The 25,723-nt window shown below is 34.5% G+C and overlaps 1 protein-coding gene across 5 annotated transcripts in view; it reads left to right on the top strand.

Moving 5' to 3' along the window:
* Nucleotides 1–25,723, top strand: part of DDX60 (DExD/H-box helicase 60) — a 157,219-nt gene that overhangs the window by 81,907 nt on the left and 49,589 nt on the right. For 3 of the 5 annotated variants that reach the window (XR_008625256.2, XR_008625255.2, XM_034959384.3), the window contains exons 31-37: nucleotides 332–436; nucleotides 700–841; nucleotides 1,756–1,877; nucleotides 12,443–12,590; nucleotides 13,736–13,878; nucleotides 16,226–16,377; nucleotides 17,388–17,450. Coding sequence is in view for 2 of the 5 variants with exons in the window: in XM_034959384.3 (XP_034815275.3) it covers nucleotides 332–436; nucleotides 700–841; nucleotides 1,756–1,877; nucleotides 12,443–12,590; nucleotides 13,736–13,878; nucleotides 16,226–16,377; nucleotides 17,388–17,450 (875 nt within the window). In the remaining 3 variants the exon portion in view is untranslated. Of the gene's footprint in view, nucleotides 1–331; nucleotides 437–699; nucleotides 842–1,755; nucleotides 1,878–12,442; nucleotides 12,591–13,735; nucleotides 13,879–16,225; nucleotides 16,378–17,387; nucleotides 17,451–20,430; nucleotides 20,491–21,080; nucleotides 21,820–25,723 lie in introns of those variants that run through there. The other 2 variants (XR_004671266.3, XM_034959381.3) reach the window with 2 other exon arrangements.

Here is a 25,723-nt window from a genome sequence, read left to right as displayed (position 1 = left end):
ACATTATTTTTGTAATAATACTGCAGAACATGGGATAATATATCTTTTTACTCCTAGAACAACTTAAAAGCTATAAACTCTTGAACTGGAATGGCTTTAATAATCAGACTGTTTGGCAATACGTTTCATTTCTGACAATTCAGTTTATGTGCTCTATTGTGTTAAAGAAGTTGCCATGTAACACTATAAAATAATATGAAATCAAATTTTTTCTGATACATTTCTGATATCTGTGTGGTATAATAGATATTGATCTATCATTTATTATCATTTTCAAATGTATTTCATAACACTTAACATTGTGTGTCTAAAAATACTCTTTTCTTTAAAGGTGCTATCAGTGCTAAAGCATTCATTGCTGTCCTTCAAGCAACCCAGAGTCATGGACATGTTAAAACTTTACTTCCTGTTTTCTTTGCAGTTCCTGGTGAAAGAGGTATGCATTACTGCACTTTTGTTTTGGGAAATAGCATTACTACTATCTAGATTTCTTATCATGCTGAACAAATTGTAGCTTTTAGAAGGTTCTATCCAATGATTGATATTATTTATAAATGGTATAATTATAAAAGTTGGGCCCAGTAATAGTTATAAATATTTCTTATATTGGCATTAAATACTATTTTAAACTGGTACTTAATAAGTTACTTATTATGTGGTGACTTGAGTCAAACTAATAAATTGTTTTTTGTTCTTTAGGGCTATTTAGATCAAGAAGGTAATCCTATGGGGTTTGCTGGACTTGTATCACATTTGCATTATCATGAACCTTCTAATCTTGTTTTTGTCAGTTTTCTTGTAAATGGCCTCTTCCATGATCTCTGTCAGCCAACCAGGAAAGGTAAGCTTGAGATTTTATATATATATGTAGAGAGAGAGAGTCCAAAAATAGCCACAGATTTGTAGAAAACCAACACTTCAGGAATATTTTTAATAAAGAAAATACAATTAATATGTAGATAATTTATAGATCTTCAATTGATAAAGTAAATACCTACTAATATATATTAAATGATAGTCAGCCATGTTTTATGACATGTATTTACAATGTCAACACCTCCAAAATATTAACTTCAGTGATTCCTTGCCTCCAGGATTAATAACATATTAAATAATATACACTTTTTAGAAAATATTTTCTTCTAATTAAATATAATATATATTCATTATAGAAAAAGGATATAGGAAAGCATTAAGTTAAAAATAAAAAATTACTCATAATTACACTATCCACAGATAATCACTATTAATATTTGTGAATATTTTCTTCCAATCATATTTTCTTTGAATATTATTGTATAGTATACCTAAATAGCTAATAGTATATTAATAGTGTAATTTAGAATCATATTTTCCCCCTAAAAATAGCACAATTTTATCCATATTGAGTAAATTTTAAAATACATTTTATTTAATCATTTTTGATTAAAATCCTTTGATTTTTACATTTAAACACTAAATCTATATGGTAGTTCTTAAAATCACTAAGATAGACTAAAGGGAGGAAAATCTAGGTAAGGAAATAAGGCAATTTATGTGGGATCATTAGGATCTAAATTAGGGTATAGGTAGCAAGGATGAAAAAGAAGGCACAGATAAAAACTATTAGTGGATATATGGTAATTCTTCAATTGCTATGTTTGTCATAAATTTTTAGTTTCCATGAAATTAAATGTAATATGACATTCCATTTAAACATGAAAAAATAGAATTATACCCTTTCATATTTACAAGAAGACACTTTGTTTTATATAGGCTCAAAACATTTTTCTCAAGACGTTATGGAAAAGCTAGTATTAGTATTGGCACATCTCTTTGGAAGAAGATATTTTCCACCAAAGTTCCAAGATGCACACTTCGAGTTTTATCAATCAAAGGTAAACTGTGTGATTCTGATAAAATTTAGTAATGTAAAATCACTAAATAGATCTTACCTAAAATGACTTAGCAGCTGTAGAATTTTAATTCAAAGGACAGTTCATTTGTTTTATAGAATAATTTGTTCTTTTTGTAATCAGTGTGATATTTAATCTGTAATTGATGTCTCCCTCTGTAAATCTACCAAAAAGTTAGTCTTTGTGAAAAAAACAGGATAAACATTTTATTCATGTTTTTCATTTGATTGTATCAAATTATAATATCAGGTGACTAAAGAAAAGATATGCTAATTATACATTAAGTGAAACATCTAGCTGTATCACCGAATATACTGTTCTTTTAGGATCCTTTTACCTTAAGGTAGAACTATGGAAGGGAAGTATATGTTGTGAATTACAATGTCTTCACTGAGAAAATATTAGAATAGTCATCTAAGAAATCATTACTTGACTCACAGAGACCAAAAACAGAGAAACACTTTTTCAATTTTATTTGTAACATGCAACATTTTCTTTGGTTATGATTCTCTACCATCAAGTCAACATCAAATACTATTACTATTATACTTCCCTAGAATAAAATGGGATATGCTGGTTTATACAAGATAACCTTAGTGAAAATTTGCTATGGAACAAACAAAAAGAATTAGTATATATTTTCTAATCCCACAATGCTGGATTAAAAATCTGTGCTCTCACAGAATGCCCTCTAGAGCAGTGAACACAATTTTAGTCATTGGCCTATCATCTTTACACTTTTCACCACCCATACATTTTTGAAACAATTATTTAATTGTTCTGTTTATATGAATTTATATTTAACATAGAAAATTCACTATCTCTATTTTGAAAAAAGAAGCTCATGATAAAAATACACTTTACTGCATAACAGACAGATCTGCGTGAAATGTTGGGGTACTACACCAAAAAGCTTTAAAAAATAGGCCAGACATGGTGACTCAAGCCTGTAATCCCACTACTTTGGGAGGCAGAGGTGGGAGGATTGCTTGAGCCCAGGAGTTAGAGACCAGCCTGGGGAACAGAGGGAGACCCCATCTCTAAGAAAAAGAAAAAATTAGATAATAATTCCTAAAGTCCCATTATATTAAATAAAAACTCACTAGAGAAAAGGATCTGGGTCTGCCTTCATAGGTAGGCTTGTATCCCCCTCAAGACATTTTCGAAGCCGTCTAGGACTGGAAAATTTAACAGCAGGTTAGGAAGTGCTATAGGAAAAAGGTGGATCTTTAGCAGTCTTTTAGATTTGAGAAGACTAAGACTAACTAGCCTTATTCTCAAAATCTTAAGAAATCCATGACCTAGAAAGAGAGACAAAGCATAAATGAGGCTTACTAAAACTGTAAAACAATACCCACTGCAGTCTGTACTTGTACTGAGGTGATCATACTTTCACTCTCTTGGCCAAACACGAAAATGGGGGCATTCGCTCTGGTGAAAGATAACATCTAAAGCCTGTAAAGTCCTTTGAAAACAGTTTCTGGTGCAAAACCAAAACCAAAACAAAACCTAAAATGGTGAGTAAGCATGAACATATGACCAATAAGCAGGAAGAAAAGAGGTCTATAATTGTAGATCCATAAATCATCCAGACATTAGCATTAACATATAAGGATTATAAGTGTGATTAATATGTTCAAGAAAATAGGAAGAGAGACAAAATTGATAAAAAGATGGATATTTTTACTAGATAATTAGAATGTATAAAACTAAATGGACATTTTAGAACTGAAAATACTGAAAATCTGACCATCAGAATATGCATTTCAGAAGTCATGATCAGTAAGTTGACAGCATAATAGAAAGCATCCAAAGTATAGCACAGAGATTAAAAAAAATTAAAAAAATCAGACAGCATAAGAAACATGAATCACATGGAAAAAGTTTAATGTATATATAATGGGAGTCCCAGAAAAAAAATGGTGGAGAAAAATGGCTGAAGAGTATTCAAAAAGATAATAGCTGGGAATTTTCCAAAGCTGATTAAAGATAACACACCACAGTTTTAAAACCGTAGTCAACTTCAGGGAGGATAAATGTAGAAAAACATTAAGCTAAACTGCTGAAAAGCACAAAGAGAAAATCATAAATCACCTAGGACAGAAATAAAGTGACACATTTCCTTCTAAGAAGCAATGAGAATGCTAGATTTCTTTTTAATCAAAATAATGGAAGCTAGTGGACAATGGAACAATATTTTGTTGTTGATTCAGATATTTTACAGGCAAATACATGCAATCATCGATATATACATGTATAAACTCTTGGTGTTACATGACTAGAATCATATTGGACATGCTATTGCTTTTTTATGCTTATATCAAAGATACTTTTCCAGATGACCATATATGAATTTTTTTGGTGTTTTTTTTTATTTCAGTAGGTTTTGGAGAAACAGTTGGTGTTTGGTTACATGTATAAGTTCTTTAGTAGTGATTTCTGAGATTTTGGTGCACCCATCACCCAAGCAGTGTACACTGCACCCAATGTGTAGTCTTTTATTCCTCACCCCTCACACCTTTTCCTATGGGTCCCCAAAGTCCATTGTACCATTTTTATGACTTTGTGTCCTCATAGCTTAGCTCTCACTTATGAGTGGGAAGATTTGATTTTTGGTTTTCAATTCCTGAGTTATTTCACTTAGAATAATGGTCTCCAACTCCATCCAGGTTGCTTGTGAATGCTCTTATTTCATTTGCATTTATGGCTGAGTAGTATTCCATAATACATATGTACCACATTTTCTTTATCCACTCATTGACTGATGGGCATTTAGGCTGGTTCCATATTTTTGTAATTGCAAATTATGCTGCTGCAAACATGCATGTCCAAGTATCTTTTTTGTGTAAAGACTTATTTTCCTCTGGGTAGGTACCAAGTAGTGGGATTGCTGGATCAAATGGTAGATCTACTTTTAGTTTGTTAAGGAATCTCCATACTGTTTTCCCTGGTGGTTGTACTAGTTTACATTTCCACCAGCTTTGTAAAAGTGTTCCCTTTTCACTACATCCACGCTAACATCTATTATTTTTGATTTTTTGATTATGGCCATCCTTACAGGAGTAAGGTGGCATTGCATTGTGGTTTTGATTTGCATTTCCCTGATAATTAGTAATGTTAAGCATTTTTTCATATGTTTGTTGGCCATTTATATATTTTCTTTTGAGAATTGTCTATTCATGTCCTTAGCTCACTTTTTGAAGGGATTGTTTGTTTTTTTGTTGCTGCTTTGTTTGAGTTCTTTGTAGATTCTGAATATTTAGTCCTTTGTTGGATGGATAGTTTGTGATTTTCTCCCACTCTGTGGGCTGTCTGTTTACTCTGCTGATTATTTCTTTTGCTGTGCAGAAGCTTTTAGTTTAATTAAGTCCCATCTATTTATCTTTGTTTTTGTTGCATTTGCTTTTGGGTTCTTGGTCGTGAAGCCTTTGTCTAAGCCAATGTCTAGAAGGGTTTTTATAATATTGTCTTCCAGAATTTTTATGCTTTCAGGTCTTAGATTTAAGTCTTTGATCCCTCTTGAATTGATTTTTGTATAAGGTGAGAGATAAGGATTCAGTTTCATTCTGCTACGTGTGGCTTGCCAATTATCCCAGCACCACGTGTTGAATAGGGTGTCCTTTTCCCATTTTATGTTTTCATTTGCTTTGTCAAAGATCAGTTGGCTGTAAATATTTGCCTTTACTTCTGTTCTTTATTCTGTTCCATTGGTCTATGTGTCTATATTTATGCCAGGACCTTGTGGTTTTGGTGACTATAACCGTATAGTATAGTTTGAAGTCAGGTAGTATGATGCTTCCAGATTTGTTCTTTTTGCTTAGTTTTCCTTTGACTATATGGGCTTTTCTTTGGTTCCATATGAATTTTAAGATTGTTTTTTCTAGTTCTGTGAAGAATGATAGTGGTATTTCGATGGGAATTGAATTTGTAGATTGCTTTTGGCAGCATCATTTTCACAGAATTGATTCTACCCATACATTAGCATGATATGTGTTTCAATCTGCTTGTGATATCTATTATTTCTTTCAGCAGTGTGTTGTAGTTTTCCTTGCAGAGGTCTTTCACCTCCTGGTTAGGCATATTTCTAAGTATTTTATTTTACTATTTGCAGCTATTGTAAAAGGGGCTGAGTTCTTGATTTGATTCTCAGCTTGGTTGCTGTTGGTGTATGGCAGAGCTACTGATTTGTGTACATTAATTTTGTATCCTGAAACTTTACTGAATTCATTTATCAGTTCTAGGAGCTTTTTAGACGAGTCCTTAGGCTTTTCTAGGTATTGAGTCATATCATTGGGAAATGGTGACAGTTTGACTTCCTCTTTACTGATATGGATGTCCTTTATTTATTTCTTTTGTTTGATTGCTCTGGTTAGGACTTCTAGTACTATGTTGAGTAAGAGTGGTGAAAATGGGCATCCTTTTCTTATTCCAGTTCTCAAGGAGAATGCTTTCAACTTTTCCCTGTAAAGTATAATATTGACTGTGGGATTGTCTTAGATGGCTTTTATTACCTTAAGCTATGTCCCTTCTATGCCAATTTTGCTGAGGGTTTTAATCATAAAGGGATGCTGGATTTTGTCAAATGCTTTTTCTGCATCTATTTAGATGATCAGTGATTTTTGTTTTTAAATCTGTTTATGTAGTATATTACATTTATTCACTTGCATATGATAAACCATCCCAGCATCCCTAGTATGAAACTCACTTGATCATGGTAGATTATCTTTTTGATCTGCTGTTGGATTCTGTTTGCTAGTATTTTGTTGAGGGTTTTTGCATTTATGTTCATCAGAGATATTGGTCTGTAGTTTTCTCTCTTTTTTTTTGTTATGTCGTTTCCTGGTTTTGACATTAAGATGATATTGGCTTCATAGAACAATTTAGGGAGGATTCCCTCTTTCTCTATCTTTTGAAATAGTGTCAGTAGGCTTGGTCCCAAATCTTCTTTGAATGCCTGATAGAATTCAGTCGTGGATCCATACAGTCTTGGACTTTTTTTGTTGACATTTAAAAAATATATACCATTTCAATCTCACTGCTTGTTATTGGTCTGTTCAGAGTTTCTATTTCTTCTTGGTTTAATCTAGGAGATTTGTATATTTCCAGGAATTTACCCATCTCCTCTAAGTTTTCCAGTTTGTGTGCGTAAAGGTGTTCATAGTAGCCTTGAATAATTTTTTTTTTGTACTTCTGTGGTATTGGTTGTAATATCTTCTGTTCCATTTCTTTGGATGAAACTTATTTGGATCTCTCTTCTTTTCTTGGCTAATCTCACTAATGGTCTATTTATCAATGTTGTTTATTTTTTCAAAGAACCAGCTTTTAGTTTCATTTATCTTTTGTATTGGTTTTGTTTGTTTGTTTCAATTTCATTTAGTTCTGCTCTGATCTTTGCTATTTCTTTTCTTCTGCTGGGTTTCGGTTTGGTTTGTTATTGTTTCTCTAGTTCCTTGAGGGGTGACCTTAGATTGTCTATTTTTGCTCTTTCAGACTTTTCGATGTAGGCATTTAATGCTATGAACTTTTCTCTTAGCACCACTTTTGCTGTGTGCCAGAGGTTTTAAATCAGTTGTGTCACTAATACTGTTCAATTCAAAGACTTTTTAAGTTTCTATCTTGATTTCATTGTTGACCCAATAATCATTCAGGAGCAGGTTATTTAATTTCCATGTATTTGCATGGTTTTGAGGATTTCTTTTGGAGTTCATTTCCAATTTTATTCCACTGTGATCTGAGATCACTTATTGAGGCTTGTTTTGTTGCCTATCATATGGTCTTTCTTGGAGAATGTTCCATGTGCTGATGAATAGAATGTATATTCTTCAGTTGTTGGGTAGAATGTTCTGTAAATATCTGTTAAGTCCATTTGTCCTAGGGTGTAGTCTAAGTCCATTATTTGTTGGCTTTCTGTCTTTATGACCTGTCTAGTGCCGTCATGGGGTATTGAAGTCCCCCACTATTATTGTGTTGCTATCTTTCTCATTTCTTAGGTATATTAGTAATTGTTTTATAAATTTCAGAGCTCCAGTATTAGGTGTATATATATTTAGGATTGTGAAGTGTTCCTGTTGGAGTAGTCCTTTTATCATTATATAGTGTCCATCTGTCTTTTTAAACTATTTTTGCTTTAAATCTGTTTTGTCTGATATAAAATAGCTACTCTTGCTTGCTTTTGGTGTCCATTTCCATGGAATATGTTTCTCCACCCCTTTCCCTTAAATTTATGTGAGTCCTTATGTGTTAGGTGAGTCTCTTGAAGACAGCAGATACTTGGTTGGTGAATTCTTATCCATTTTGCTATTCCAAATCTTCTAAGTGGAGCATTTAGGCCATTTACATTCAATTTTAGTTTTGAGATGTGAGGTACTATTCTATTTATCATGCTAGTTGTTGCCCGAATACCTTGTTTTTTCTTTTTCCATTGTGCTATTATTTTATAGGTCTTGTGAGATTTATGCTTTAAGGAGGTTCTATTTTGGTGTCTTTCAGGGATTTGTTTCAAGAGTTAGAGCTCCTTTCAGCAGTTCTTGTAGTACTGTCCCCCACTCCCCAATAGCACTGAATTTATTTCCAGGCAATCTGTGAGCAGGGCTGAAAACTTTCCCCAGGCTACAAGCCTCCCGACTGAGAAAGCAAGCAGGGCTCTTGGGTTTCACACATCCCCACTTGCTGCAGCCTCTGTGCTTGTATCTGCACTCCCTGTTTACCCCCCTGCCCCAGGTTCTGTCCAGGAAACTTTGTGTTTGGTTGAAATTGTTACAGAGTTCAGCTGGAAGTTTCCTTCTCCATGTGGTCTTTCCCCAATTCCATTGGCAGCCCTCCCAAGGACCCCTGTGAGACAAAGTCAGAAACGGCTTTTCTGGGGACCGAAAGTGCCCAGAGTGCTTATCCCACTGCTTCCTCTACACCTATATTTCACTTGGCTCTCTAAATTTGTCTGAATTCCAGATCCTTCTCCCATGATCTGGAACTTCAGTTTCCCCATTGATGATACGTGTTAAGGGGTGGATGTTCCCCCTTTCACACTTTGGACATTCACAGTTTTTCAGCTTGCCTGAAGAGGCAAGTTACTTCTTTCAAAGGGTCTGTGGATTCTCTTGGCTTTCCTGGTGTGTTCCTTTGGTAGTTCTTGGAGCAAAAGTTCATGGTGTGAGTCTCCACATGCTGATCTGTCTGTCCGAGTGGGAGCTGCAAGTTAGTTCTGCCTCTTGTCTGCCATTTTTTATTTTTATTTTTATTTTGGCTCTCCAGACAATGGAACAATATTTTTAATGTGCTCAATTAAAATAACTCCTATCCCTGAATTCTACACTTGTAGGAAATATTCATCAAAATAAAGATAAAATTAAGATGTTTTCAGACATGAAATCTGAGGTTATTCATTGCTATCAAGTCTGCAGTAAAATAAATATATACTTTAGGTACATAGAAAAAATCCAAAATTTGGAAACATGAAAATGCAGGAAGGAATGAATCACAATAGAAAGGGTTATGTGTGATTACATACAAAGGAATACACATTGTGTCAAAAAATAATTGTAACATATAAAATTTGAAATAATACATAGAACTGAAGTTTATGAAAATTATAATGTAAGAGTTCAGAAGGTTAATACATTTGAATGTTTTAAAATTTTGGAATATTAAGAAATATAAAATTAAAGCTATATCTTATAATCTCTGGGGTAACAGCTAAAAGACTAGTAAAATAGTGTGTACATAAATGTTAACAAAAGGAAAAACTGGTAAAAACAAGAAGGGAAGAGAAAAAATATGTAATGAGTGGTTCAAATTCAGACAGAAAACAAATGGCAAGGTAGAAAATAGCTATATCAATAGTTATATTAAATGTAAATGTACTAAATACACTAAGTAAAATACAAAGATTTTCAGGCTATATCTTAAAATACAGACAACTATAGACATGTGCCACACAATGACATTTTGATCCACAACAGACTGCATACATGATGGTTGCATAAATATAATATTGTATTTTTACTGTACCTTTCCTTCATTCAGGTATATCTGGATACACAAAATACTTACCATTGTGTTACAGCTGCCTAAAGTGTTCAATTCAGTAACATGCTGTACAGGTTTGTAGCCTAGGACCAATAGGCTGTACCATAAAGCCTAGGTAATGTGATCTAGGTTTGTTTAAGTACACTTTGTGATGTTTGCACAATGACAATATCACCTAATGCCACATTTCTTAGAATATATCCCTGCCATTAAGTGACATCAGACTATATATGCTATTTATACAAGTCACAATTTAGGTATAAAAACTGAGAAAGCTTGAAAGTAAGATGATTAAAAATATATGCCAGGTTAACACTAACCAGAAGAATCAGAAGTATCTCAATTGCGTGAAAAGTTAGAAAATTAATTTATAAATACACAAAGGATAAAAAAGACATAAAATGGAAATTTAAAAATATTTTACATTAAATAAAAATAAAGCAAACATAAGAATGCTTATAAGTTGGAATTTATTCAGTGCTTACAGGGGAATTTGCAGCCTTAAAACCATAAATTAGAAAAAAATACAGGCTGAAAAGTCAATGATTTAAACTTTAGCTTAAGAAAATAACAAAACAAACAAGAAGATCTAACCTACAGTAAGTAGAAGGAAAGAAATAATAAAATGAGAACAGATATAAAGTAAATTAACAACAATTGTATGAACAAGAAATCAACAAAGCCTCTAAGTTGGTTCTTTGTAAAGAATAATAAAATTGATTAATGTCTAGCAAAACTCATTAAGAATAAGGGAGTAAAAGCACAAGTATCAGAAAAGAAAATGGGGCAGTACTACAGGCTCTATTTTAGACATCGCAAAGAGCAAAAGAAGATTTTATGAATGACTTTATAGCAACATATTTGACTATTTAGACAAATGGGCAAATTCCTAGAAAACACAACTTTCCAAAACTGAGCAACGAAGATATAATTAATCTGGTTCTGATATCTAGTAAAGAAATTTAATCTATTATTAAAAAAAAAAAAACATTCCCACAAAGAAAACCCAAGGCTCAGATGGCTTCACTGGTGAATTCTTTCAAACTTTGTAAGGATAACATCACTATATATGTATATTAAAACACCAGTTTGTATACCTTAAATATGCATGATTTTTATTGTAAAGAGAATAACACCAACTTTTTACAAATTTTATTTTAGTCTGTTTGGGCTGCTATAATGTAGCAATGATTGGCTGGCTAATAAACAACAGAAATTTACTTGTCACAGTTTCAGAGGCTGAGAAGAGATCAGTCTTTCTAGCTATTTTTTGGTACCCATTAAACATTCACTTCTCCGTCCCCCAGCTACCCTTCCCAGCCTCTGATAACCATCCTTCTACTCTATCTGCATAAGTTCAATTGTTTTAACTTTTAGGTCCTACAAAGGAGTGAGAACATGTGAAGTGTGTCTTTTTGTGCCTGGCTGATTTCACTTAACATAATGACCTCCAATTCTTTACATGTTGTTGCAAATGACAGGATCTCATTCTTTTTTATGGCTGAATAACTAAAAGAATAGAATTGTATTGTTTGTAACACAAAGGATAAATGCTTGAAGTGATGGATACCCCATTTACCCTGATGTGATTATTATGCATTACATGCCTGCATCGAAATATCTCATATAATCCATGAATATACACACTTGCTATGGACCCACAAAAATAAAAAATTAATAATTAAAAGGAAGTTCTAAATCAAGGTGTCTTGTGGGGGCTGCTTTTTGGTTCATAGATGGTTGTCTTTATACTGTGTTCTCACATGGTGGAAGGGGCAAGGGAGCTCTCTGGGGTCTTTTTTTATGGGCACTAATTCCAGTTATGAGGACTCCACCCTCATGACCTAATCATCTCCCAAAGGCCCTGCGTCCTAATCCTATCACATTAAGTGTTCATATTTTAACATATAAATTTTGAGAAAATATAAAACATTCAGTCCACTACACTCTTCTGGATAATACAAAAAGAGGGAATATTTACTCTTTCTAAGGGCAAAAGTTAGCTTTAATACCAAAACCTGACTAGAACATAATGAAAAGGAAAATTAGAGATACTTCTCTTTCATGAATGTAAGTGAAAAAATAGTTAACTAAATATTAGCAAAATGAATCCAGTGAGGTTTAAAAAACCCTCAAAACAAAATGAGATTTACTCTAGGCATGCAAATGTACTTTGTCTCATTGCTTGCTATTCAAATGTGTCACTAGAGTCTTTGAAATTTTCACAAGTCTAACGTTATTTGAGGGCATGCTTCTATTTAAAAGTGGTTTTGATTCAGTATGTCAAAATACATTTTTAAGGGTAATGAGTAAGGTATTTGTTTTCATAATTGCAAATAGAAACAAAACATGAAGTTACCTGAACTTCACCAGTGAAAAAATGAAACAGTGACATTATTGAATAAATATTAATAGATAACTATAGAATTATATTGCAATGTTCTTTACCTTTCTTCTTCCAACGATTCAGTTTTGAAGGAAGGTAAATAGATCTATCTCTCTGAAAATTATTCGGCTTCTAGGTGTTCCTTGATGATCTCCCTGAGGATTTTAGTGATGCTTTAGATGAATATAACATGAAAATTATGGAGGACTTTACCACTTTCCTACGAATTGTTTCCAAACTGGCTGATATGAATCAGGAATATCAACTCCCATTGTCAAAAATCAGTAAGTATGTTTTACCTCCATTGTGGAACAATTTGAAGAATAAATAATCTTGCCTAAGAATATTTTATTCTGGAAGAAGAGTGGAACCCCAGAAAGTTTATTTTGCCCTCAAGTGAGGAGATTCCTTTTCCTTTCTAAAGAAAAAAATTTTGCTTATTAGACATTAAAAGGGCAAAAGAGACTGAAACTAAGTAGGGCAATTTATAACCATCTTGTTAAATGCTGCTTCAGGGTCAAGCCTGGAAAACAGAGTAAGGGCATCTATGAGATGAAGAGAAACTAGAGACGAATTCTGTCACTCTCTCTTGAGAGGAAATACGCTTAGTTTTCATAAACACAGATTCTGAGCATATTTTCTGGGTCCAAACTCTGGTTCTGCTACTTATTAGCTGTGAGATCTTGAGCAAGAGACTCCATACTCATGCCTTAGTTTTCTGAACAGATATATGAGAAAGGGAATAGCATTATCTACGTAGTTTTGATGAGTTTTAAATGATTAAGTTAACATATATGAAAATCTTAAAATAGTGTTTTGTACATGGTTAACACTCTTAGCATTTGCACTTTTTTTCATGAGCTAATAGATGGAAGCTTTCTAAGGGAAAATAGATACAAAAAGGTGACCATCACAGGTGGGGTGAGATTGGAGTCTGTGAATATTATGCCTCAATTACAAATTAGAGCCCAGTTTGAATGTCTGATCTGGGTTTTATAAGATTATAAATGGAAAATATATTTATTCTCATGCACTACTTCCAAACTTACTAATTGAGGCTGCATGGTTTCAGGAAAGATTCTGAAGGCAAGTCTGAGTTCAGTAAGAAAAAGTACAAAGGTAATAACAATAATTCTCTGATAAGAGTATGTAATTTAAATTTAGTCTTTCATTTCTTATTGATTAAGGCAACTAAAATATAATACACATTTTTATAATAGTGATACTAACATTAATAGCCAACTTTCATTGAATGTATTCTGTGCCAAGCTGTGCTACTAACCTTATGTGATATAACTTACAAAACATTTCAGTCTTCATTACATGAAGCTGAATGGCTCCCCTTGTAACATGGTCTAGAGAAAGTATCTGAGGTTTGACAATTTGACTGAGTTCAAAACACTAATCTATCCCTAACTATTATTGTCAGAATTCACAGGTAAAGAATGTGAAGACTCTCAACTCGTATCTCATTTGATGAGCTGCAAGGAAGGAAGAGTAGCAATTTCACCATTTGTTTGTCTGTCTGGGAACTTTGATGATGATTTGCTTCGACTGGAAACTCCAAACCATGTAAGTGAAGAATGGGGTTTATTAATAAAAGGTGTTTAAGAAAGAATGGATTTATATTGCTAGGCAGCTTAGAAAGAACTTCGAATTTCCCAGATTAAAAAGGAAAAAAAAATCTGGGTGTATCAACAGATAAATTCAGGAATTGGTGCTCTTGAAGTCAATATGATTTCTGTTTCTCAGAGTTGGCCTGAGGACCCTGCTCAGAGAGTTTCCAGACACCACTACTTTTCTTCCATCTTTGAAGGCTCTACTGATATTGACACAGGTTTGCTGTGGAAGTAGCACATAAAACTGTCTTCAGACTTTCTCAGTACTGCTATAAATGCTGTAAATACTGCTTACAGTCTGCATCATTGATGCATAAAATGGAATGCAAAGAACTAGACACATTTGGAAGATCCTGGCTAATTCATTTGAATGTTGACACTTGGTGAAATTTAATTTATATCTTAATACAAACTTTGAGAAAAAGTGTTTTATTACATTTGATATTATGGATTGACATTGGTGTCTCAACTCTATTTTATTCCAAAATCATAGTCATATATCACTTAAAATAATTTTGAAAACTATATACATCTTGTGCATTTTAAATGAACACATACATTTTTATCCTAAATTTAAATACTTTCTAAAGATACAGTTTTTAGTTTCAAATAAATGTTGGTGTGTTAAAACCAATGCATCATTCTTTTAATTGTATAAAATGGAATATCAACAAGAAAGTGTTTTCATACCCATAGTCAGTAAGTTAAGAACAAGTCAGAAAAACTTTTCATAAGGATTTATAAATTTGCAGTTCTTTTCCTCTTGAACTCACATTTTCTTTCCATATTCCCTCACATTTACCTTACCCAACTCGCTTTATACAAATTTACTTTACTAGAGTAAGTTATAACCTCTTAAAATTGTTTTGCTTTTATTGTTTATTTTAATTAACAATAAAATTAATTTTACATTTTAATATAATGCTAAGCGTACATACAAATATATCTTTTATAGCATATAGATAAGTTCTAAAGCATCGAACTAAATGAACACCATGTACTAAGGATCTGTGTACTCCTCCCACGTTTCATTTTCTTGTCTCCCGTTTTCCCCCAGGCCATCAACCTTTCTAAACTTTGTGTTTTTCACTTTTCTTTTTAAAAACTACATATTACAAAATCCCTTTTTATATTAATTTGCTTTTGAATTTTATGAAAAGTGAAGGAATAGTTACTGCAGTCACCGGAAAGTCACTTTTATTTACATTCAGTGCTATGCCTTAAGGTTCATCCCTGCTGTAACGTCAAACTCTTTTATTTTTAGTACTTAATAATATTTTGTAGTGTGAATATCAAACAGCCTGTTAATCTGTTCTCCTGTTTCGAATAGTTGTGTTTGTTTCTCGTCTTTGCTATTACACACAGTGTTGCTATGGATGTCTCGTGCGTATGTGCAATAGTTTCTCTTAGGTATTGATTTTCTGGGTTAAAATAATTTTCTGAGTCATATAGGAATAAGAATATTCAAATATTAAACTTTTCAAGCTACTACCAACTCATTTAAAAAGTAGCTGTGCCAAACAAGTCTCAGCAGGAGTGAACGCAGTTCATATCTGTCACTCGAATGGTTACCTGCAAATTATTAAGTTTTAATAATAGAGTCTTGTTTAGATATTGCTGCAGTTTATAATTTGCATCACTGATCTGCATATAGTACATGGAGTCAACTCTTATTATTCATAGATATTTATGTATGAATTTTCTTAGTTGTTAAAATTTACTTGTAACTACCAAAAAAAAATAGCTGTGCCAATTTACACTCATAATAACAGTATGCTAGAGTTCTATTGATCCTCTACAGTACAGTTTGCAAAAAATGAGCAGACATGGGAAAACTATTCGCCACCTTCTTTTTGTTTTCCTTCTTCCTCCTTTTTATTCAGGTAATTGGGTTCCCAAGATTGTTAGAGTTGTTCAATTGAATTCTTTTCTTGTGATGTGTAATCCTCTAGCTCATTAATATTCTGTTTACAAGTAAATTCCTTTCACCAATAAGGAGAATGAAATGGTGTTAGGTTTTCTTTCCTAGTGAGTGTTTCTATATTCTAGTGGATGGATGGTTGAAAGTGCCATTGGTATTTTGTGGAGGCAATAATCTTCATGGGGTGGAGCTGAGCCACTCTCCACTCTTGCTTAGGATGGTGCTACCACAATGTGTGGCTAAGGCACCCTCTTCCTTCACAGCGAAGAATGGGCTTTAAAAATGGTAACTAAAGGATGTATCTACAAAGCACCACATAAGAAATTATCAACTTTCTTTATACATAAATAATACATTAAGAATAATCGTATTTTTTCAGGTTACTCTAGGCACAATCGGTGTCAATCGCTCTCAGGCTCCAGTGCTGTTGTCACAGAAATTTGATAACCGAGGAAGGAAAATGTCGCTTAATGCCTATGCACTGGATTTCTACAAACATGGTTCCTTGATAGGATTAGTCCAGGATAACAGGTATGTCCTCTCTGTCTGTCTCTGTTTCTCTGTCCTCCCATCTCCGTCTCTAATGAATTAATTTAATGAATTTTAAGGAAGAAACCTCATTACAGTTTCAAGTGCAGGTTAAATCATACTAAACATACTAGATTGGTTTTTTTTTAGAGACTAATGGCAAGAGAGAATAACAATTCGGTATTATTTTTCTTTGTGGTTTTCCAGCAAAATCTTGGCACTTAGCCCAGCTCACATGACATCATGCTATGCTCTAATGATATAAATATTTGCACATGCTCATAGATATATTTGTATTTATTACTCTCCTGTTTATTCATTATTAGATATTTTAAAACTGAATAACAAATAATGGCATGCTCTTCAGTATTTGAGAAGAGTAGATAGAGGACTGAGTACATGACAATTGTTTTAGTTCTGTGGCAGGAAAAACATTTTCAAAAATAGTAGCCAGGGGTAAACACTGTTGGATTTATCCAGGATGAAGAAATTGACTTGGGCACTGAGCACATAGATTTGGGGAGGGGCATTCTGTCACATCAAAGCAGGAAACCAATTTTGTTTTTTACATAAAATGTTGAGCAGTCCTTATAGAATGAAGGTATTAAAATATCTGACACTCTTCAAAGATGTTGAGCACTGTTTTGAAAAAAAGTGACTCATTGTGAATAAAGCAGCTGTGACATTAGTAAATGATACAACTGTTTCTTCCCTTTTGAGTCTCTAGTTCCAATTTACCCTCCTGAGCTTTATTTTCCTGTTTTGGTTATCTCCTGAGATGGCCAGCCTCCTATTTTTATTGCTTATCTATGATTGTGAAATTTCAACTCTTGAATTCATAATCACCATTGCCATAGGTTAGATCAATATCTAGGAGTCTGTGGCAGAAATAATTTTTGGAAAGAGATCTTGACAGACAAAAGCAACCTGTTACTGATAAATTCAGCATTTAAATATAAAATAGGATGTTCTTTAATGTTTTGTATTATTAATTTTCAAAATGTTTTCTTTAGGATGAATGAAGGAGATGCTTATTATTTGTTGAAGGATTTTGCACTCACCATTAAATCTATCAGGTGTGTTATATATTTAAATATTGATTTTAGATTTTTTAATAATTTATTTATAATTTGAAAAATGTTGAGCTGTTACTATAAGCCAGGTACCTGAAGGTGCCATTAAGCTTCTTCTGTGCTATGCATTTCAACTCCCCAAAGGCTCTGCAGAATGTCTTCTCAACACGTGTTGTATTATTTCTATAACAGAATTAATTCCAATGTCTAGTTGAGATGAAGTTTCATCCAGACTAGAGTCTCAGCCCCTGGCATCATGCACTGACAGGCAGCAATATTCGAAAGCCTCATTGACTCCTAGATCCTGGTATTCTCAATTGCCACAAGCAGTGTATGTCAATGACATGGGACGTGATATTTCAGAGGGTTCCTTAGGGTTCCATCCGGTCTCTAGTTTATATTCACTTACATACTTTGAATTTTGTGTTTTCTCTGATGTTTTCTCCAGGCTCCGTCTGACTCTGATCTTTCATATTGGCCTCCTATTTTCACCTTTAACAAAACCTAGTGGGGTCCCAAGCAACACCAAAGTTTATGTGGGTACCCCATTCTTAGGCTTCATTGACCATCTACTGTTGCTTAGTTGCATGTTCATCTTTCTTTTTCTTTTCTTTTTTTTTTTGAGACAGAATTTTGCCCTTGTTGCCCAGGCTGGAGTGCAATGGTATGACCTCGGCTCACCGCAACCTCTGCTTCCTGGGTTCAAGCAATTCTCCTGCCTCAATCTCCTGAGTAGCTGGGATTACAGGCATGTGTCACCATGCCCGGCTAATATTGTATTTTTAGTAGCGAGGGGGTTTCTCCATGTTGGTTAGTGTGGTCTCGAACTCCTGACCTCAGGTGATCCGCCTGCCTTGCCCTCCCAAAGTTCTGGGGTTACAGGCATTAGCTGCCGCTCCCGGCCTAAATGTCCATCTTTCTAAAGCCTTCAATCTGCATGCAACTCAATACTTTATAGGTGTTGCTTTGTCCTATCCCTTTTTATATATTTAATTTGCCACAACTCTCTCCGTTATTATGTTCTTGCTAATCAAGTCTCTTTTTATATCTTGGATCTGAGCAGAATCGGCCTGTTTGGACTTTTTATAACAGAGTAAAACTTTTGGGAGCAGAAGGAAACTGCTTTGTCCACTTGGAATATCTCTAGATAGGGTATTCCTTGAGTGGCTCATAGTTACTGAAGTTATTATCTCCAGAGCAGCCCAAGAAACTCCACAGACTTGGAAGCTGTCTCAAAAGCTTGGGCAAGGAAATCAATCAATCAATCATTCACACATTCATCCAAGAAGTATTGAAGCATTGTTGGTATGAGACACACTTCCTAAGCATTTAAGCTATAAAGGTTCATAATTTTTTTTTTTTTTTTCTGGAGATGGAGAGTCACGCTCTGTCACCCAGGCTGGAGTGGAGTGTTGCGATCTCGGCTCACTGCAACCTTACCTCCCAGGTTCAAGCAATTCTCCTGCCTAAGCCTCCCAAGTAGCTGGGACTACAGGTGTATACCACCATGCCTGGCTAATTTTTTTTTTTTTTTCGGTATTTTAGTACAGATGGGATTTCACCATGCTCCCCAGGCTGGTCTCAAAATTCCTGAGCTCAGGCAATCCACCCACCTTGGCCTCCCAAAGTGCCAGGATTACAGGCAAGAACCACTGCACCTGGCCAAAGGATCATTAAATTGATATGCCTGCTTTAAAAAAATTCTTACATGTGTAGTGAAAGAAGCTGACTTATAGACCTTACAAACATGGTCAGAGCTATGATGGCAGATAAGGGAATGACTAATGCGACTTGCATTCAAAGAAAGAGTCTCAAATGAGGTAATTTTTTGACTAAGCCTTAAATTATGGGGAAGAAGAAATAGTATTTTCAAAGTACAGAAATGAGAAAGGGCCTGATGTGTCAGGGATAGACTCCAAGCTCACTATGTCAACATGGAGAATATGGGCATTTGACAGAGATGGGGGAAGATGCTGGGTTGTTGTAAGAGACTTTAAATGGAATTTGGATCTATATCAGGAAAGGTCTTTATGTTAACATTAAGAAGTTTGGGCTTCATCTTTTGAGCAATGTGTAGACAGTGCATAAGCATGAGGGGAGCATGAGCATGCGGATTATATATGTGGCAGAAATGTGTAGGTGCAAAGGCTGTAACAGTCATGCAGGTGAAAATGAGTGAAGGTCTGAATTAAGGGAATTGAAATATGATGAAGAAGAGTGATCAGAAAAATATTTACGAGGTAAAATTCAAGAAATTGGTAAAAAAAATTTATGCAGTTGGTAAAGATGACCAAAGTTCCTATTTTTGTTAAGGATGTATAGGAAACAAGGATGAGCATGACATTTGGGGATGAGAATGAAAAATAGTAAGCTAGAATTTATACACATCACATTATATCTGGGAGATATCAATCAGGAGGAAATGTTCAGTAGTCACAATGATAAGTCTGTAACTCAGAAGGAAATTTGGTGTTGTAGAGACAGAACTGATCAATTTTTGTGGTAGGTCAGTGATGACACTAGAAAATAACTGGAACTCTAGTGGAAACAAGGTAGGGGCAAATAATAAAAGGCTGATAAGATGTCAGATCATGACAGTTTTCAGCCCTTGATCAGTCCAGCTGTACTGTTCATTCTTGGATTTCTTCTCTCCTTTTTTGTTACCTGTACATTAGTTTCTTAATGCTGCTGCAACAAATTACCATAAACCTAGTGGCTTAAACCAACACAAATTTATTATTTTACAATTCTGGAGGTCAGAAGTCCAAAATGTGTCTTCTTGGGCTCAATCCAGTTGTCAGCAGGGCTGCATTTCTTTGGAAAGGCTCTTAAGGGACAATCTACTTTTATTGCCTTTTCCAACTTTTAGAGGCTGCCGGCATTCCTTGGCTTGTGGCTCCCTTTCATCTCCAAAGCCAGCAATGGTTCGTAGACTCACACTGCATCATTCTGACTCTCTCCTGCCTCACTCTTCCACTTACAGGGACCTTTGAGATTACACTGAACCTGCCCAGATAATCCAGGATTATTTTCCTATCTCAAGGTCAGCTGATTCGCAACTTTAATTTGCACTGCAGCCATAATTCATTCCTCTTTGCCATGTAACCTGACCTATTCATCGGTTTCTGGGGAATATATGATGTGGACATCTTTGCAGGGCCATTATTCTGCTTACCATATCTTGTTGTCCTTATATTTTTACACATCTAGGTAAAGAAAGCAATATTTTCCTCTTCGTAGATGTAGCTGCCTGTGGGTTTCAGTATACACTGGACACAGTAGCATAAATAACACAAAATGACTCCACAAGAGATACGTAGAGGAAAGAAAAGGAATTTGCGTTGCACTTTTGAAGGGAGAAGGGATCAAGTTATGTGAAATTTGATGGCTTTTCAGACTGTCTTGGTAATAGTCATGGAGAAGAATTGCATGGGGTTGTTTTGTTATCTTTTCTTAAATTTTTTATACAAGAATTTTTAGGAGAAATACGTTTCTTATCATTATTCCTCATATTTTGCTAACATAATTTCATCATCTGATGGGATTTCCTTACTTCTCCCTAACCAAGGAAAGCCTTTCTTATAATATTCAATCTCACTAAAGTGGATCCTATATTTTTTTCCCCATTTCCAGTGTTTCCTTGCGCGAGCTATGTGAAAATGAAGACGACAACGTTGTCTTAGCCTTTGAACAACTGAGTACAACTTTTTGGGAAAAGTTAAACAAAGTCTAAAAACAAAGTCTATGCAAACCACTTAAAAATAATTCCATAGTAGTTTTTCAGGTCACGTTTTTGATTCTTATGCGTCTTGCCAGAAATACATTATGATAAAGTGGAAATAGATTACGATGAAGTGGAAAGAGCAAACACTTTGGAATCAAACAGAGTTGCAATCAAACCTGCCATGTTCTATCATGAATACTCACAAATTATTTAGTATACCTGAATCTTGGTTTCTTTTTATAACTGAGTAATAATGGTTACGTCTCAGGTAGTTTGAGGATTGACTAAAAAAATGCGAGAATGTTGTATGTGACTGAATAACAATTTTTGTTCTGTGAAGCCAAAGTAAATATAGTATTATCAGTAATTTTATCCCCAGTGTCAGTATTTATAAAATGTGTATTAAGGCTAGAAAAAATGAATACAATATCCTGAAGGTGAAATATGTTCTCTTCAATTAGCATAAATATGATTTACATAAGTTAGCTATACAGCTATTGAGATAGTACTTTCTAGTAAACTTAAACTACTTTTTAAACATACATTTTGTGATGATTTAACAAAAATATAGAGAATGATTTGCTTTATTGTAATTGTATATAAGTGACTGGAAAAGCACAAAGAAATAAAGTGGGTTCGATCTGTTTACCATTGGTCTCATTGTGTTAAATATATGCATCTATCAATCCTCTGGCACAATCTATTCATCATATATATTGTAATTTATATATAAAAATCTTCCACCTTTACCCTTAGCCTCAGGTCAGAGTTCTAGAATCTATTTTAGATCCTAAACTAAAACATAAAATTTTTTCCTCAGAGTAAAAAGTTTGCTGTCTCTTGCCACCCAGATGTCTTACTGAAAAGAGGATCTTTTGTATGCTATTATTTATAAATAGATTACATTGGCTTAGAATAAAACCTGTTTTTCATTTTGTCTGGAGATAGAAGAATATTCTGATTTCTGAGACTAACCCATCATTTCATGTCCCATATTATATAGGTCTCTCCCTTCTTTGGGCTAATCTCATTTTCATTTCTTAAAATCAGCACTGCAAGAACTCTGGATACCAAGACACTTAGAAACTAAAGTGTTTTCTTTTTTGGGTTGGTAGGCTATTAATTACTGCCTCAATTTCAGAACTTGCTATTAGTCTATTCAGGGATTCAACTTCTTCCTGGTTTAGTCCTGGGAGGGTGTATGTGTCCAGGAATTTATCAAATTCTTCTATATTTTCTAGTTTATTTGCACAGAGGTGTTTATAGTATTCTCTAACGGTAGTTTGTGTTTCTGTGGGATCCGTGGTGATATCCCCTTTATCATCTTTATTGTATCTATTTGATTCTTCTCTCTTTCCTTCTTTATTAGTAGTCTGGCTAGTGATCTATCTATTTTGTTAATCTTTTCAAGAAAATCAGCTACTGGATTCATTGATTTTTTTTTTTTTTTTTTTTTTTGAGACAGAGTCTCGCTGTGTCTCCCAGGCTGGAGTGCAGTGGCGTGATCTTGGCTCACTGCAAGCTCTGCCTCCTGGGTTAACACCATTCTCCTTCCTCAGCCTCCTGAGTAGCTGGGACTACAGGCACCCACCACCACGCCCAGCTAATTTTTTTGTATTTTCAGTACAGACAGGGTTTCACCGTGTTAGCCAGGATAGTCTCAATCTCCTGACCTCGTGATCTGCCCTCCTCAGCCTCCCAAAGTCCTGGGATTACAGGCATGAGCCACTGTGCCCAGCCAATTCATTGATTTTTTGAAGGGTTTTTCATGACTCTATCTCTTTCAGTTCTACTCTGTCTGATCTTAGTTATTTCTTGTCTTTGGCTAGCTTTTGAATTTGTTTGCTCTTGCTTCTCTAGTTCTTTTAATTGTGATGTTAGGGTGTCAATTTTAGACCTTTCCCATTTTCTGATGTAGGAATTTAGTACTATAAATTTTCCTGTAAATACTGCTTTAGCTCTGTCCCAGAGATTCTGGTACGTTGTGTCTTTGTTCTCATTGGTTTCAAAGAACTTATTTATTTTGGCCTTAATTTTGTTATTTATCCGGTAGTCATTCAGGAGCAGGTTGTTCAGTTTCCACGTAGTTGTGTGGTTTTAAGTGAGTTTCTTAATCCTGAGTTGTAATTTGATTGCACTATGGTCTGAGAGACTGTTTATTATGATTTCCATTCCTTAACATTTGCTGAGGAGAGTTTTACTTCCAACTATGTGGTTAATTTTAGAATAAGTACTATGTGGTGCTGAGAAGAATGTATATTCTGTTGATTTGGGGTGGACGGTTCTGTAGATATCTATTAGGTCCACTTGTTCCAGAGCTGAATTCAAGTCCTGAATATCCTTGTTAATTTTCTGTCTCATTGATCTGTCTAATACTGACAGTGGGGTGTTAAAGTCTCCCACTATTATTGTATGGGAGTCTAAGTCTCTTTGTGGGTCTTTGAGAACTTTATGAATCTGGGTGCTCCTGTATTGAGTGCATATATATTTAGGATAGTTAACTCTTCTTGTTCTTCATATAGAACCAAAAAAGAGCTCCTATATCCAAGACAATCCTAAACAAAACAACAAAAACAAAACAAACAAAATAAATAGAGCTGGAGGCATCATACTACCTGACTTCAAGCTAAACTACCAGGCTACAGTAACCAAAACAGCATGGTACTGGTACCAAAACAGATACATAGAACAAGGGAACAGAACAGAGGCCTCAGAAATAACACCACACATCTACAACTACCTGACCTTTGACAAACCTGACAAAAATAAGCAATGGGGAAAGGATTCCCTATTTAATAAATGGTGCTGGGAAAACTGGCTAGCTGTATGCAGAAAACTGAAACTGGACCCCTTCCTTACACCTTATACAAAAATTAAGATGGATTAAAGACTTAAATGTAAGACCTAAAACCGTAAAAACCCTAGAAGAAAACCTAGGCAATATCACTCAGGACATAGGCATGGACAAAGACTTCATGACTAAAACACTAAAAGCAATTGCAACAAAAGCCAAAATTGACATGTCTAATATCAAGAATCTACAAGGAACTTAAACAAATTTACAAGAAAAAAACAAACAACCCCATCAAAAAGTGGGCAAAGGATATGAACTGATACTTCCCAAAAGAAGACATTTATGTGGCCAAGAATCATATGAAAAAAACCTCATCATCACTGGTCATTAGAGAAATGCAAATCAAAACCACAATGAGATACCATCTCATACCAGTTAGAATGGTGATCATTAAAATGTCAGGAAACAACACATGCTGGAGAGGATGTGGAGAAAAAGGAATGCTTTTAGACTGTTGGTGGGAGTGTATATTAGTTCAACCATTCTGGAAGACAGTGTGGCAATTCTTCAAGGATCTAGACCCAGAAATACCATTTGGCCCAGCAATTCCATTCCTGGGGTATATACCCAAAAGATTATAAATCATTCTACTATAAAGACACATGCACACATATGTTTATTGCAGCACTATTCACAATAGTAAAGACTTGGAACCAACGCAAATGCCAGTAATGATAGACTGGATAAAGAAAATGTGGCCTATATACATCATGAAATACTATACAGCCATAAAAAAGGATGAGTTCATGTCCTTTGTAGGGATATGAATGAAGCTGGAAACCATCATTCTCAGCAAACTATCACAGGAACAGAGAACCAAACACTGCATGTTCTCACTCGTAAGTGAGAGTTGAACAATGAGAACACATGGACACAGGGATGGGAACGTCACACACCAGGGCCTGTCAGGGGGTGGGGGGCAAGGTGAGGGAGAACATTAGGAGAAATACTTAAAGTAGATGATGGGTTGATGGATACAGCAAAACACCATGACACATGTATACCTATGTAACAAACCTGGACATTCTGCACATGTATCACAGAACTTAAAGTATAATAATAAAAAAAGAGACTAAAGTGTTTTTCTACTGCCTGTTAATCTGTACTCAAAACAATGGTACACAATGTTAATATATTGTCGTGATGCTTTCCTCCATTTGTAGTTTCATGAGTCTGATTGAGACGTGAAGATTTTTTTTTCTCAAATTACTGAGCGAATCTGACTTCCTCATTTTTAGGAGGAAACTGAGATATTTTTTACAATCCAGAATCTTCTTAAAGGAGAGGAGTTATACCTAACCACCTTGAGGTGGGTCCAATGGGCAGCTTTATTTTTGATGTTTAGCAACAACTTGAAGGAGTAACCTGCAACAATTTATGAAGAATGAGTTTACATAGGAACTCTAAAAGCATTTTATGTTTTATTTGTGGTAATAAAATGTAATTTTTGTTTTTGAGAAACACATGCAGAGTCCTTGGTGAAATTTGATGGAGAAAAATTATGGTGGCCACAATTCATTCCCGTCCTTTTCCCAAGAGGGGAAAAAAATCATATTGTCAATGGTCCTTTACAAGGTGTCCTGCAATAGCCAATTATTAAATTATTTATTTTGAGAAATTTGTAGATAGATGTAGTTACAAGAAATAATTCACAAGAGATCTTGTATACCCTTTGCCAAGTTTCTCAAATGGTAACAG

Source organism: Pan paniscus, chromosome 3 (genome assembly GCF_029289425.2).
Source record: "Pan paniscus chromosome 3, NHGRI_mPanPan1-v2.0_pri, whole genome shotgun sequence".
NCBI lineage: Eukaryota > Metazoa > Chordata > Mammalia > Primates > Hominidae > Pan > Pan paniscus.
Note: the sequence above shows the minus strand (reverse complement) of the source record. Positions and strands in the feature narration are given on the sequence as shown.